The sequence below is a fragment of the Bos indicus x Bos taurus genome, chromosome X (genome assembly GCF_003369695.1).
Source record: "Bos indicus x Bos taurus breed Angus x Brahman F1 hybrid chromosome X, Bos_hybrid_MaternalHap_v2.0, whole genome shotgun sequence".
NCBI lineage: Eukaryota > Metazoa > Chordata > Mammalia > Artiodactyla > Bovidae > Bos > Bos indicus x Bos taurus.
Window position 1 is genome coordinate 16,696,833 of NC_040105.1, and position 15,614 is coordinate 16,712,446.

At 41.4% G+C, this 15,614-nt stretch overlaps 1 protein-coding gene across 8 annotated transcripts in view; it reads right to left on the bottom strand.

The window, feature by feature from the left end:
- Positions 1-1,478: 1,478 nt before the first annotated feature.
- The window catches only part of ADGRG2 (adhesion G protein-coupled receptor G2), a 127,714-nt gene continuing 113,578 nt past the window's right edge, over positions 1,479-15,614 (bottom strand). For all 8 annotated transcript variants that reach the window (XM_027534230.1, XM_027534231.1, XM_027534227.1 and 5 more), the window contains 5 exons: positions 14,058-14,157; positions 13,120-13,403; positions 8,517-8,618; positions 7,393-7,545; positions 1,479-3,226 (listed from right to left, as the gene is read on the bottom strand). In XM_027534230.1, the coding sequence (XP_027390031.1) occupies positions 3,042-3,226; positions 7,393-7,545; positions 8,517-8,618; positions 13,120-13,403; positions 14,058-14,157 (824 nt within the window). In that variant the 3' untranslated portion in view covers positions 1,479-3,041. The remainder of the gene's footprint in view (positions 3,227-7,392; positions 7,546-8,516; positions 8,619-13,119; positions 13,404-14,057; positions 14,158-15,614) is intronic.

Consider the following 15,614-nt stretch of genomic DNA (forward strand, 5'->3'; position numbering starts at 1 on the left):
GAGAGGTAAAGAGAGAAACACCAGGGAATATGAGATTTCTTCACAGTGGAGTATATATTTATAAATATACCTAAAAGAATATACTCTGGAAATAAAGTATTCAGTGTCTGCCCCAGCATTTTGTTGCTGTACCTAGAGACTGAGGTGAAATATATATATATATATATATATATATATACACACACATACATACATATATATATGTGTGTATGTATATATATATATATATATATATATATATAAAAGTAAGAATTCTTCCCATTCAAGATAATCTTCTTATATCCACTCAGTCTTTCTCCCATCTGTCCTTCAGACTCCAACTGCAGCAGCAAGGAGCTAAGGCAGAAACAAACTGAATAGTCCTTCAAATGCTCTTATGGAGACAAAATGACAACACGCTAGTCCATTTGATAAATTGCTTGTTCAATAAATTAGCTCTTTGTGGAAATGACCTTCAACAAACTAACCTGCCTCCCAGGTAACCTCGTTAGACACAACCCAGTATCCCCAATGAAGCCATTTCACCATTTTTACTGAGAACAATCACAATCCCGCTCATTGAAGTTAACAGAGTTACTTTGTGGGATTAATGATTGCAATATATTTTGGGAAAAAGGAAAAAAAAAACCTTCTCAAATGTTCTGAGAAAACGCTCCTTCAAATACTGGTCACTGCTGTGATACTCCTTGCCTCCTCCTATTGCCATCACCTTTGTTTCCTTCAGTAGAGTCTCAGATTGTGGGACCAATTTTAAACCCAAAGAAGGATGCCTCTCAGGAACATTTTCTCTGTCCTGCCCCTTATCTGTCTGAAGTAAAAATACAGACAAGAGAACTTGACTTAATGACTGTTGCCCAGACACAAAACACAATGGGAAAAACGGCAGGGGGCAGGACCTACAAGATGTCAGACATTGTGTGTCCTTTTGTGTACACTTTGTTTCATCTGCCTTGAGAGATCTGGCTTCTGATATCTCACCCCCCAAACTTAGAGCATCTCATCACCTTTCTTATCGAATTAGTGCAGCATCTTTGGAGCAATTGACCACCGAGGAAGGAGAGATCACTCAGAAACCTCTTCTGCAGTTGAAGCCAGCTTTCCCCATTTGTGGTTCCTACATGCTAATCAGCTCCCCAGAAACCCCCAATCCAATCCTCACCTTCTTGAAATCCTACTGTTTGATGCTGAGGAAGTAGATACTTGGAGGGGATCTGAATCTGGGGCTTGTGTGGCCAATGGCAACATGTGTAAAAGACATAATCTTGAAAGAGTAAGAGGAAAATGAAAGAGAGACCTCAGAAAGCAGTCTCAGGAGACAGGACAATCGTTGGTCTGACTTAACGTTCACAGCATGCCTGCTGCCTGCCAAAGGCTGCTACTGTCACGTGGTCTTCATCAGGCTAGTCCAACTGTTTTATCATGCTCCACCGCCAGGGAAAGAGATTGCAAATGTTTTCCTTTTGTGAAAATTCTCAAACTTAAAGGACTTAACTGCAAATTTATTTTGGCGATTTTTAACATTTTTGTCGATTTTAACATATAAATACAAGACAATTAAACAAATTGGAAAAGAAATAGCGCAAAGACTAATCAGCACTCACAGAAGTGTATTACATTATGACTACGGTTAGTCTGGGATACAGCATTCACTTGAAATATATATGAAAGGGAACCTTAGTGAAAGACCTAACTAAAGGGTTTCAAAATGTTCCTAATAAGGACACGAAGCACTGCTCAAGAAGTTGTAGGTAGGAAGCAAGACAGACTCCCTGTGACTAGGAGCAATAAGGGTTCGATATATATGGAAACAATAGCATTGCAGGATAGTTCACTGTTCCCAATAGCTGCTCCCCCTTGTCACTATACATTCATCAAGACAAGTATTTTAAAAAATAATTATAGCTCTGGCTGGGCTAGAGTGTACCAGGCATAACAATCAACAAAGTACCATGCAGTTGCCTTTTAAAGAACAGCAATATGATTCTTTTGATGTACATCTCTTTTAAAAAGTAATCCTGCTCTACTCCCCTTTTCTGAAAGACTCTAGGGATTTGAGAAGTGGCAGTGTATGTATCTCCTGCACATTCACGATCTTCCTGCCATACAGTCCAGATCACACTTCCATCCCTCTCTGTCACCAAGGTGTTAAGCTAAACATCCTGGTGCAGCTTCCATAATCTGATGATTAGGAATGAGGTCAGGAGATGGGTGTCGGTATTGGATGCTACGTATGGTTGTACAGCTGGTACCCTGAACAATGGTGTACCCAAGAGAGTGAATGAGGCTAAAATATGGCCTCCACTCTGCCAAATCATGAGCCCATGACACTGTGTCTGCCCAGTGGGAGCACCTTTTTCTAACTCACTCCAAGGCACTGTATGAGCTAATTGTGGCACTGTCTGCTTACATTTTTCCAGTCTGGCTGGCGTCATTATTTCTTGATTTCAGTGAGGGTCCTGTATTTCACATCCCATATAATCTCCAAAAGGAGGTTTAGAGTTCACTGAACCAGCAACGATTTTCTGAATTATCACATTAGACGCAACAACACAACCATGATTCTACAAAGAAAGAAATTTACACAGTAGAAAATAAATACCAAAAATGCAGAAGATTTTTGACATGTGGATCACTAGAGTTTAGCTTATTTACAACAAAGGCATGCACAACGAACTCACCAACAGGATGAAGTCAACAGTGGCTTTCTATGATGTTATCAAAGATATATTAGCCTCTTTAAAAGAGGCTGCAAATGAACTGCTTTGATTTTGTTTTAAATGAGTCTTATTCTTAGTGTGTTGTTTAAAACCAATCTTCTTTTAAAATGAAGGATAAGAAACCAAATTGCAAATGTCTTAGAACCATGGTATTATGTCTTGGTTTCCTCTTCCAATAGCAACCATTGCCCTCAGTTAGCTTATGTTCATCCCAAAGTTGCTGAGTATAAAATTAGTTGATTTTATACAACTCACATTGTGTAAAAGGTAAGATTGGACATTTTCACACTGTCAAGCAACATGCTTTGATTTTAGGAAAAGGAATCACATTTGCTCAATAAAGTGTAAGCTTCCCCGCTTTGAAGTCCTTCTTAGAGCGATACGGTTTTTACCACTGCAGGAATCTTCTTTCTCATTAAATATATGCTGTTTTCCAGTGAAATCATGGAGGCACACATCTCCATTCTGAACACTGAAAGAAACACCATTCTTCTCTGTAGAAGCATTCCCTGTATAAGGAAAAACAAAATTGGTGTCATGAAGTATCCACAGAAAGCATTTTCAAAATAAACAAACTTAAATGTTACTTTATTCTTAAGTATGCACATGCAGATGAAGTCTTTTTTAAAAACATATTTCTGGGGCTTCCCTGGTGGCTCAGTGGTAAAGAATCCACCTGCCAATGCAGGAGACACAGGTTTGACCCCTTATCTGGGAAGATCCCATATGCAACTAAGCCTGTGTGCCACAACTATTGAGCCTGTACTCTAGAGCCAGGGAGCTGCAACTACTGAAGCCTGCATGCCCTAGAGCCCGTGCTCCACAAGAGAAGCCACCGCGATGAAAAGGACACACAATGCAATTAGAGAGTAGCTCCCACTCTCCACAACTAAAGAAAAGCCTGTGCAGCAACGAAGACCCAGCACAGCACCCCCCCAAAAAAATTAGTTAAAAATAAAACCAAAAGTAGATACACACAAATGTGAACCAAAATTTGTTCTAGACAATCTATCTTTTAAAAAATTTTCTGATATATTGTCATATTTTATTTACTTTTCATTCCTTTCCTTTCCTAAGACCACTCAAAGTAAACAAAACAAATTGGAGAATCATTCAAAAACCACTTCCTATGGTAACTTTGTTAAAAATGAAATTGTAAAAATATGAAGCAAAGTAATATATTTGATTTTAAAAGGCCCAATTCCTAACTCTGGTTGACCACATACTGCAGTCAAGTACTAGCATATGTGTAATATAACCTGGGGTAATAGTCTGGTCTCCCCCAAAGGTTAAGAGAGATCCTGTACAAGGTTCTTGGATTCCTAAGAGTCCTATAAAATAAAACTCTGTAATAGAGAAATCCCAAGTGACAACAGTCCTGGCAAGAAAAAAAAAAATCGTCTCTTGTACACTATAACAGTCCCTCTGAGTCAGGATAAGACTGATTTCCAAGAAGAAACCACCGAGTACAACATCAAAGTCCAAGCCAGGGGAGCTGGGCCTCCCCAACCCCAAGCAGGCCCCGAACTGTGTGTGTGTTGGGGGTGGGCACAGCTGCTGAGATCCTCTGGCTCCTTGGCACCATGTTTCTGACAATGTAGAAAGCTAAATAATAAGCCCAACTGTTAATTCATGTCATAATTATACTAATAATAAGAGTGTTGAGAACCTTATAAGTATCATCTCACTTATCACTCTACAGCTTGAGTGCTATTATTACCCCCATTTCATAGATGATGGAACTAAGGTTTCAGAAAGTAAATGCTTTGCTCAGGATTACATAGCTCAGAAGTGAAAGAGTCAACATGTGATGTTTCTTTGAAACTGTGAGCTTGTGGCCCTGTGTACTGAGTCAGATGGCTGCTAGTAACCCAGCCTCTGGACTTCCCAGGTGGCTCAATGGTAAAGAATCCGCTTGCAATACAGGAGACGAGGTGGGGTGGGAGTGTCGATCCCTGGGTTAAGAAGATCCCCTAGAGAAAGACTGGCAACCCACTCCAGTATTCTTGCCTGGGAAATCCCATGGACAGAGGAGCCTGGTGGGCTACAGTCCATGGGGTCACAAAGAGTCAGACACGACTTAGCAACAACTATAAATTAAGCCTCTGAGGCATAACTGAAATATACAGTATTCACACAAACTAGGTGATGGATATGATTAACAAAGCCCCATCTCTGGGCACAGAGATAGGCAAATGACTGTCTAAGGCTGCTATTCTGAGTTAGGCATTTTGGTTTGAGGACATTTTGGTGCAGGAACAACTTGACCTGGTATAATAAACAAACCATTGACCTTCCAGCTTCTTTTCCCTCATCCATCCCAGATCCTGATGTGTGGAATGAGGAGTCAAGGAAGTCTATCTGATATGCAAGTTACATGATATTAAACATGTGGCCATTTTGGTAACCTAAAATGTATCCCACCCTCACTGTCAGCTGTCAAAAACAGCTATTTCAAATCAACCATGTCAACTAACTCTGCAAAAAGTGCTGCTTCCATCTGATCTCATTCCCTGAAGGATGGCAACATATTGATAGGCTAGGCAAGTGAGGCTTCATCTCTGAGTTCCTTCTAGAATATAGAAAAATTTGGTTTTAAGAGACCCAAACACTTCTATCCAAACCAATAGGCTTTACTGATAGGTTGTGATTCTTATGATTCTTGATGACTTAGCTCACACCTCTGATTTCTCAACTTAGAATCTGGTTTGTCACACAAACTTATTAACCAGCCTTGACTGCCACTACATCTACTCTGTTTACCTACATTGAGTCACTCCTGCTATAGCTATTTGACACAAAGCCCTGCTCTGCCCTTGGTATCTACAATAAAAAGCTAAGGCCCCATGGCAGCTCATCTTATATAGAAATGGTCCTCATCTTATACAGCAAGGGTTCTCCACAAGCAGCAAGGGGACAATTTTACCCCTCAGGGGAAATTTTTTCACAATATTGAGAGACATTTTTAGTTGTCACAACATGGGGTGAGTGTAGGGGTACTACTGGTACCTGGCGGGTGGAGACCAGAGATGTTTCTAGACATCTTCAAATGCACAGAACAGCGCCCCCACAACAGAGTTATCTAGCCCCAAATGTTAATTGTGCCCAGGTTGAGAAACCTTGATTTAGAGGCATCCTCTTATTTTGCTATTTTAAAAGTTTATACAAACCAGTGAGACCTCCCATCTTTGGGAGGCTGGAAAACTATTTGGTAGGTATATGAACCTTCTCACAAATTTATCTGCATTTATCATACAAATAACTAATACCCTAAAGTGATAAGTAAAGGCGAATTCTCCAGGGAAGGGGAAAGTATACCAGGATAATTTAAGTTTTTATAAAAATGAAGTTATATTAAGAAGTCAAAGAAGATAGAAATAGATAAGTTTTTATGAGTTATGAACAGCTCAGTCTTACAAAGGAAAGAAAACATAAAGGAAATTTAAGCTAGAAATGTCAGAATTAATGAGTAAAGGAGGCACAACAGAAATCATCTGTATGTCTATTGGAGACAATTCATCTTTCAGTACTGGATATCTTTATGGGGATTTGGGAATTGTCACAAGGCAGCCACACTGGGGCACAGAATGAACAAGATGATAAGCAAAAAGTAGGAAGGTTCAGAAGTGTTGAAGATGTGTATAACTGTAGATATACTAAAAAACTGATATAGTCTTACTATTTTAGGTACTGACTGCACAGAAAGAACATAAGAAGTCTTTGGCCAATACCTAAGTCAGGATTTGCCACGTTAAAACTTTTAGGTCATCATCCATTCTCATCATGAGAAATTAAATCTTTAAGAAAAAACAACCCTAAGGTGACATATGTACACCTATGCTTAATTCACGTTGATGTATGACAGAAATCAAAACAATATTTTAAAAGCAATCATCAATCAATTAAAAATAAATATTTCTAAAAACCCTAAATCTTAAAAATCAGATCAGATCAGATCAGTCGCTCAGTCGTGTCCGACTCTTTGCGACCCCATGAATCGCAGCACACCAGGCCTCCCTGTCCATCACCGACTCCCGGAGTTCACTGAGACTCATGTCCATCGAGTCAGTGATGCCATCCAGCCATCTCATCCTCTGTCGTTCCCTTCTCCTCCTGCCCCCAATCCCTCCTAGCATCAGAGTCTTTTCCAATGAGTCAACTCTTCGCATGAGGTGGCCAAAGTACTGGAGTTTCAGCTTTAGCATCATTCCTTCCAAAGAAATCCCAGGGCTGATCTCCTTCAGAATGGACTGGTTGGATCTCCTTGCAGTCCAAGGGACTCTCAAGAGTCTTCTCCAACACCACAGTTCAAAAGCATCAATTCTTCGGCACTCAGCCTTCTTCACAGTCCAACTCTCACATCCATACATGACCACAGGAAAAACCATAGCCTTGACTAGACGAACCTTTGTTGGCAAAGTAATGTCTCTGCTTTTGAATATGCTGCCTAGGTTGGTCATAACTTTCCTTCCAAGGAGTAATCTTAAAAATAAACTTGCTCTAAAATGGGTAAATTTGGATGAATCAACTTTCTCTTTAACAAGGGAACTACATTTTGATCCAATAGTCATATATGTAGCTATTCACTTTGCTAAGCAAAAGTGCCATTAAAGGATAAAGCTGCTTTAATAAAACAAACACTAACTTGAGAAATAGTACATCAAGACATACATACCGTTCCCGCTGGCAAGTCCTGAGCAATCGTTATTCACTAGCAGCGTGGTGGAGTGGGTGGAGTTACTGTTTGACTGTAAGGAATTTGAAGAGCTGGAGACCCCTTGGTTTACAGTCTGCTTCTTTAAACCATTAGTAGCAGTCTTACTCCAGTCTATAGCAGGATAAGCATTATAGAAAAACAGGGAAGAGTGTTGAAGTGCAAATGCAAGAAACACAGGGTAACTCTTTCTAGGAAATGATCTCTCGCTCTCAGATCTTATAGAGAATTCCACATTTCACAGGTATTTTCATTTAAGACTATATACATTTGTCCTTTAAATGACTCACTGGTCAAAAGTAATCTATATTCTCTCAGAACTAAAAGCCAGGCTAATTTGATTGTGTCCATAAATAGCCACTGAATTAGGTAATATTTCAGAGTCAAAGACTATCTTCACAAGAACATGGATCGACCTGCTGTGATGACTCATGGCTCTTAAACCCAGGCAAATGACTGAACTCTAGATACTGCCATTTTCTGATCTTGTGCAACCAGACCTTTGCAATACAGCAAAGCCTGTATTTGTGGGTAATATTTATGCAAAAGGAATTGAGATTTTCAAAGAGTACTTCATTTTTCTTATTTTCTTAAAAATGATCTATTTGCTATATAACCCAGAAGGGCATAGCTGAAAATAACTTCAAAGTAACCAAATGTATGCTAAGACTTTTATGTAAAGTCTGGCCCAATAACAAATAAATGAAGTCACTGACAACCAGGACCTGTGGAGAAAACATTGAGTCAAGATTTAAAAAATTAGGAAGGTAAATATGAAAAATTACTCTGGACAAATGGAAAACGTGTGCTCAAAGGGAAATGAATTCTAAACATTTCACTGCTGCTTCATTGCAGAAGCAGCCAGGCCATTAATTATATTGCTCACTAAGTTCCCAGTATGACTAATTTTTTTTAAATTCACTAGGTTTTTTTTCCATAATGTTCACACTGGATATTTTCTGTTGAGCAGGTTCCATTCATTCATTTCTAGATCTGATATTCCTCTGGCATTAATTGCTTTGGATCTTAACTTATGCAATCTCTTCCTCAAGATTTAAGAAAAGGATAAAAAGGTAAATCTTTACCAGAATTTTCCGCCAGTCGTAACTTTCCACAACACAGATATCGCCTCCACTGCTTTCTGACATTCTCTTTTGCTACACAGTAAAAGACGAATATGAAAAATCCTATAGGGTGGGGGAAAACACAACACAATGAATTCCAAACTGAGACCTGAATGTCATGAGCTTACTTCACACAATGATAAAATCTTTGGCAGCTATAGGAAAAATGAAATTTTGCAGATTGAAAATAAAGCCCAAAGTCCTGGGAAAGTTTGCTATCAAAAGGCATCCTGGGAGAACTATCTTTGTAAGATTTAAAAAATATATTTATAAAAAGAATTATCATTCCATATTTCCAAAATTTACCTGTCTGGTCTCTTACATCCTGTCTTTAGCCTTCCCTATCTTTGCCAACAAAGGTCCATATAGTCAAACCTATGTTTTTTTCCAGTAGTCATGTACAGATGTAAGAGTTGGACCATAAAGAAGGGTGAGCACCAAAGAATTGATGCTTTCGAATTGTGGTGCAGGAGAATACTCTTCACAGTCCCTTGGACAGCAAGGAGATCAAATCAGTCAATCTTAAAGGATATCAACCTATATACTGATTGGAAGACTGATGCTGAAGCTGAAGCTTCAATACTTTGGCCACCTGATATGAAGAACCCTTTTATTGGAAAAGACCCTGATGCTGGGAAAGACTGAAGGCAAGAGAAGGGGACAACAGAGGATGAGATGGTTGGATGGCATCACTGATTCAATAGAGATGAGTTTGAGCAAACTCCAGGAGATGCTGAAGGACACAGAAGCTTGGCATGCTGCAGTCCATGGGGCTGCAAATAATCAGACATGACTTAATGACTGAACAACAACAACAATCTTTGTTGTGAAGTACAAGCCATCCACCCAGGAGACCAGCTCAGACCTAGGATCAGCCAGCTCAAGAATATCTCTGGCCATGTAGCTCTACAAGGATTGAGTCATGAGCCACTGCAGTCCCTGACCTTCCACACACCCTGAAAGGATTTCAGGCTGGAGATCGGGAATGAGGTGCCCTATGCTGTGGGAAAACTGGTAGAATAGGCCTTCAGATAATTAGGTATTTTCAGGAGAAAATGTCATGAGGTAGTTTCTTGCATTTTCCCACACTTAGAAAAGCACTAAAATCACTAAGATATCTGGGCCTTATGACAGGCAGTAACCTTCTGCCAAGATGTGTGGTTGATTGTATGTATGTCTACCTCCCTCGCCGTACCTCTTGTGATCAGTTCTTCAGAGCCACCTGAGTGGCCATCTCCCAAGCTGTAGCCCCCCAAAGAAAATGGGAGCTCACAGCTCTCACACTGTGCTTTTTTTACTTCCGTCCATGGCTCCCACCTCCCCATCCCTCCATATGTGTCATCGATTTCCAAGTTCTGTCAATGTTGTCTCCTCCTTTGTCTCTTATCCCTCAGCTCACCTCTCGGGTCCACAGCCACATCCCTTCCCTGGGCCCTCCCCTCTTCCTCCCAAGCCACTACAGACCTCAAGAGGCCCTCAGGCTCTGCCTCCCCCTCCCCATCACAGGCAGGTACAGGGCTCCCCATGCAGCCCAATTGCTACCACTCCTCAAGGCTTTGAAAGCAAATAAATATTAGCTGGATGAATGGACAAATTCTGAATCCTCCTTTGCCCCAAACCCCAATCTATCTGCTTAGAAGACCTTCATTTTTAAATATCAGGTTTGCTTTTAGTCAGATGCACGTGCCCATTCTAAAGACTGACATCTCAAATAATGCATATCTTTGTCCACCTGCCAACCTGGGCAGCTATACTTGGTTGCATTAGGGGAGAAGCAGCACAGATGAGAGACTAAAATGGGGGTACTCGTGGCCCAAATCAGAACCTGTACACATCTTTCCTTTACTCAACCCCAAAGTCCTGTGAATTAGGGTTTAGTTCCCTTTTACAAATGAAACAATATGTTCCTTCTGTCCATTTGTATTCTAATGAGAAGTCATTCTGGGGAAATAAGAAAGGGGAAGGCTCATTTCTACCATAAGTATGTGAGGGTAGGTACCATGCTTTCAGGTTTATGATCAGTATGATTTGGGCATATATTTTTTCTCGTTAAAATTAAGTGTCTCTTAGCATGCCATTGTTGGCAAATAAAACTTTTCTACAATAAGTAACACAACACCTGGATATACAAGTTCAGAAATTGTACACTGTAGGTAAAAACGAAGACATGGCATGTAGCCAACAAGCACATTGACTGGCTTCCTCCAAATAAAATAAGCCAAATTAGGCACTTGAATTCTATCTCAAGTTAATGAACTACTGCCTAGATAGAACTACAGGAGGATGCTATGGGAGCTAAAAGCCACCAGGAAAAGATGAAAACAAGCTGATGAAAATACAGTTAAAAGGCTTCCCAACAGAAGATTTGGAATAAAAGACAACCAAGGGATAAGAATGCTTATTATCAGTTCAGTTCACTCAGTCATGTCCGACTCTTTGCAACCCCATGGACTGCAGCACGCCAGGCTTCCCTGTCCATCACCAACTCCTGGAGCTTGCTCAAATTCATGTCCACCGAGTCGGTGATGGCATCCAACCATCTCATCTATGCAAACCTATTAGTTTGCTTGGCTTTTGATGTCAAGGTGCGTTTATTAAGTATTAGTCACAGCTGACAACTCTTTTATAAAGCTGATCTAAAAGAATGAGTGTGGTTCCCTGGTAGCTCAGTGGTAAAGAATCTGCCTACGATGCAGGAGACATGGGTTTGATCCCTGGGTCGGAAAGATCTCCTGGAAAAGGAAATGGCAACCCACTCTAGTATTCTTGCCTGGAAAATCCCAGGACAGAGGAGACTGGCGGGCTATAGTCCACGGGGTCGCAAAGAGTAGGACAAAAGCATCAACAAAAGAATGAGTAATTTGCTTTTGTAAAGAATACAGAGGAGAAGCGTTCCCAAATGACTGCAGCTAGGCTTCATTAAGTGGGCAGCTCCAAGGTCAAGGGCCACAGAGTCTGGCTTGTCCGCTGTATGTCTAGACAGAGAACTGCACAGGGATTAGCCACTGGGCCAGGCTGCTGCCACTGACTTCTCACTTATCACTGTCCTCAAATCAAGTGCAGGCAGAGGAGCTCAGACTGGTGAGATCTCACGGGGACATTTATGGTATGCGTACTTTTCTGTATGCATGGTCTATTATACTTCAGTAGCAAAATTAAACAAAAAAAAAAGATAAGGAACCAGGTGAAGGAAGAGTGATTGACTCTCCCAGAAACAGTTACTGGTAGGTTCCCCTTGATATCCTTGTTCCCTCCCAGGAGGCAGTGATGGTAAGGAGGGAAAGGGACCACTTCTTGAATTTAGTGAATTTGGCCTTTCTTCCAACGATCTCAGAGCACCCTTTCTAAAAAATAAATCTGTTTTTTATTTTACTTGATTTTTTTTATTGGAGTATAAATGCTTTACAATATCATGTTAGTTTCTGCTGTACAACAATGTGAATCAGCCAGATGAAGATATATGCTGCTGCTGTTTAGTCACTAAGTAGTGTCTGACTGTTTGTGACCCCATGGACTGTAGCCCGCCAGGCTCCTCTGTCCATGGAATTCTCCAGGCAAGACACTGAAGTGGGTTGCCATTTCCTCTTCCAGGGGATTTTCCCGACCTAGAGATCGAACCCTTGGCAGGCAGATTCTTTACCACTGAGTCACCTGAGAAGTCCATGTATCACATCAGATGAGATAAGAACAGTCGCTTAGTCATGTCCGACTCTTTGCGACCCTATGAATTGCAGCACACCAGGCCTCCCCGTCCATCAACAACTCCTGGAGTTCACTCAGACTCACGTCCATCAAGTCAGTGATGCCATCCAGCCATCTCATCCTCTGGCGTCCCCTTCTCCTCCTGCCCCCAATCCCTCCCAGCATCAGAGTCTTTTCCAGTGAGTCAGCTCTTCGCATGAGGTGGCCAAAGTACTGGAGTTTCAGCTTTAGCATCATTCCTTCCAAAGAAATCCCAGGGCTGATCTCCTTCAGAATGGACTGGTTGGATCTCCTTGCAGTCCAAGGGACTCTCAAGAGTCTTCTCCAACACCACAGTTCAAAAGCATCAATTCTTCGGCGCTCAGCCTTCTTCACAGTCCAACTCTCACATCCATACATGACCACAGGAAAAACCATAGCCTTGACTAGACGAACCTTTGTTGGCAAAGTAATGTCTCTGCTTTTGAATATGCTACCTAGGTTGGTCATAACTTTCCTTCCAAGGAGTAAGTGCCTTTTAATTTCATATAGGGAAAGGATTAGTCACTCAGTTGTATCCAACTCTTTGTGATCCTATGGACTGTGAGCCCTCCAAGCTCCTCTGTCCATGGATTCTCCAGGCAAGAATACTGGAGTGGGTTGCCATTTCCTCCTCCAAGGGGTCTTCCCGACCCAGGGATCGAACCTGGGTCTCTCACATTGCAGGCAGATTCTTTACCATCTGAGCCATCAGGGAAGCCCTACAAATACATATATCCCCTCCCTGTATCTTAAGCTACTTTGCAGACACTCTAACTTTTACTTGCAATATTTTTCCGTTCAAATGAGTCATCCAGTGTTTATTTTTTGCTGTAGAGCTTACCTTGTAAGGTATTGAAGATGGCAAAGAGATACATGAAGGTGACATTAACTGGTCCCCAGGCAAAGAAGGCAAAGCCCCAAGTAATTCCTAGTAAAAATGTAAGGCCAGCGACGCTCCTGAGGTCTTGAATACTAGTTTTTCTCTGGGCTCCCAGTTGCTTCTTCCTTTTAATTCGACAGAGCTGAACCAGGACCACAATGAACATGCTGACGTTCAGCAAAAATATCACACAGAAATACCCCACAACCGTGATATAGAATACAGCATTGCTGTTGATCCAGCAACTGGAATTGGGGGGAAAAACAGGGAAAACATGTGTTTTGGTTTTTTCTTGCTGAAATATGGTTGAAAATGGTAACAATGAACCTATATTGTTTTACTGAAACATTATCCTATAAGCACAAAATTTAAAAAAGGATAAAACCTCTGACCTCCATAGCCACTTAACAGCTCTAAGGGAAGAAATCCAAGAGAGTTTATTTCAGGAAATCTGGTGATTGAAAGTATTTTAAAAATATTATTTGAAAACACTAAAAGATTTTATCCTCTTTCAATCCTAGTAAGTCTATTCCATGAATCTTTACTAATATAGTATAGCTTGTATTTTATTTTTATCAGAGGCTTATAAAAGTATTTTGAAATATAATTCAATTTTTAAATACTTAAGTAGTAGTATGACGGGGAAGCCTGGTGGGCTGCTGTCTATGGGGTTGCACCGAGTCAGACACGACTGAAGCAACTTAGCAGCAGTAGCAGCAGCAGCAGCATGACTTTTCTAACTAGCTGATCTCTTTACATATATAATTGCAAAGTCTGCTGTAAATATTACTGGATTTTATTAGGATGAGAGCCACCTGATATGCTGATTAGATCCTCCATTTTTTGGAGAATTCTGCTTTCCAATTCACTTAAAATTTCGTGTCGTGCTTTGTACTCACAAGTCATCAGGTGACCCGTTGGGGAATTTCCCATAGGATCCAAGCCCATAGTTATCTGGAGATATAATCAGGACGATGGCCACAACCACAGCTGGGATGCCTGGAAGACAGGAACCACTGATCACACATAGTTCTAATAACTAAAGGTGGTGAGAAAAAAAGAGTGGAGATTTTCTGTTTTCTTCTGAAATAGCATAGCAATTCATCACACCCAGTTTCTCTGCCTCCCGGCATGTGGGTGTATGTGGCCACCTGACTAGTTCTTGTCCAGTGGACTATGGACATAAGTGATCTGCTCACCCTCTAGGCCTAGACCATAAAACCACTTGTGAGATTCTCTACTCTTTTCTCCCCAGTTGAGGGCAATCTTGGAAGCCCTGTCCTGAGACAGAGTCTCTAGCAGCTTGGATCCTAAACAAGCACAGACCAGAGACCCCCTCCACTCCTGCTAACTGGACGGCATATGAGTAAGAAGGAAATGGCAACCCACTTACCCTTACCCACCTGGAATGTAATTTTAAGGGTCAGGTGGCAGGCAAACTCCAAAATGTAAACCAAAGAATTAACCTAGTTTGGTTTTTAGTAACTTCTGGAACGGAGAAGGCAATGGCACCCCACTCCAGTACTCTTGCCTAGAAAATCCCATGGATGGAGGAGCCTGGTAGGCTGTAGTCCGTGGGGTCGCTAAGAGTCGGACACGACTGAGCGACTTCCCTTTCACTTTTCACTTTCATGCATTAGAGAAGGAAATGGCAACCCATTCCAGTGTTCTTGCCTGGAGAATCCCAGGGACGGGGGAGCCTTGTGGGCTTCCGTCTATGGGGTCGCACAGAGTTGGACACGACTGAAGCGACTTAGCAGCAGCAGCAACTTCTGGAAAACCTTCCGTTATGAATCCCAATGTCTTCAACTGATTATCTGGAATCTGCTGATGGACTGAGAAGCCTGCCCTAGTTATTTGGGGGTGTTGATTGCCACCACTGGCTCTCTCAAGGGCCCAGGGCACTTCCATTAACAGGAAGCATAATGAGGAGTCTCCTCCTTTCTTATAGTGGACTTGGACAGGCGTCCAAGTCCTCAGCCCTCCACCTCATCATCCCCCACCCCATTCCAACATCTCACACTCTGTGCACACAGACCAGCCTGACATCCAATCTCAAGGCTCTGGTAAATAAAGACAGCTACCTGGTACCATCTAACATGATATTTCATTAAATTCTTTTGTATTTGGACATTATGGAGACACTGACATATGGTGACTTTCTAAGGGAGACTCCTTCCTAAAAATAAAATATTGAGGGTGTGGAGCTTGTCCTTGACAAGGGAACCTGATGTTTCTGAATTCTACAAAGAAGACAAAATCCATGCCCAAGATCAGAAGCAGTGACTTATTTTTCTGGGAATAAGTGACTTATCTTGTGGAAAGGGGTTGTTCTGTACCCTTCACAAAGATATAACAACAGGCAGGATGACAAGGGAGGTAATCTGTTGTGTAGGGAATATGTGAAGGAATATTTAGCCTGAAGAAGATGGAGGAGTCTGAGAGGAGTGGCAGCT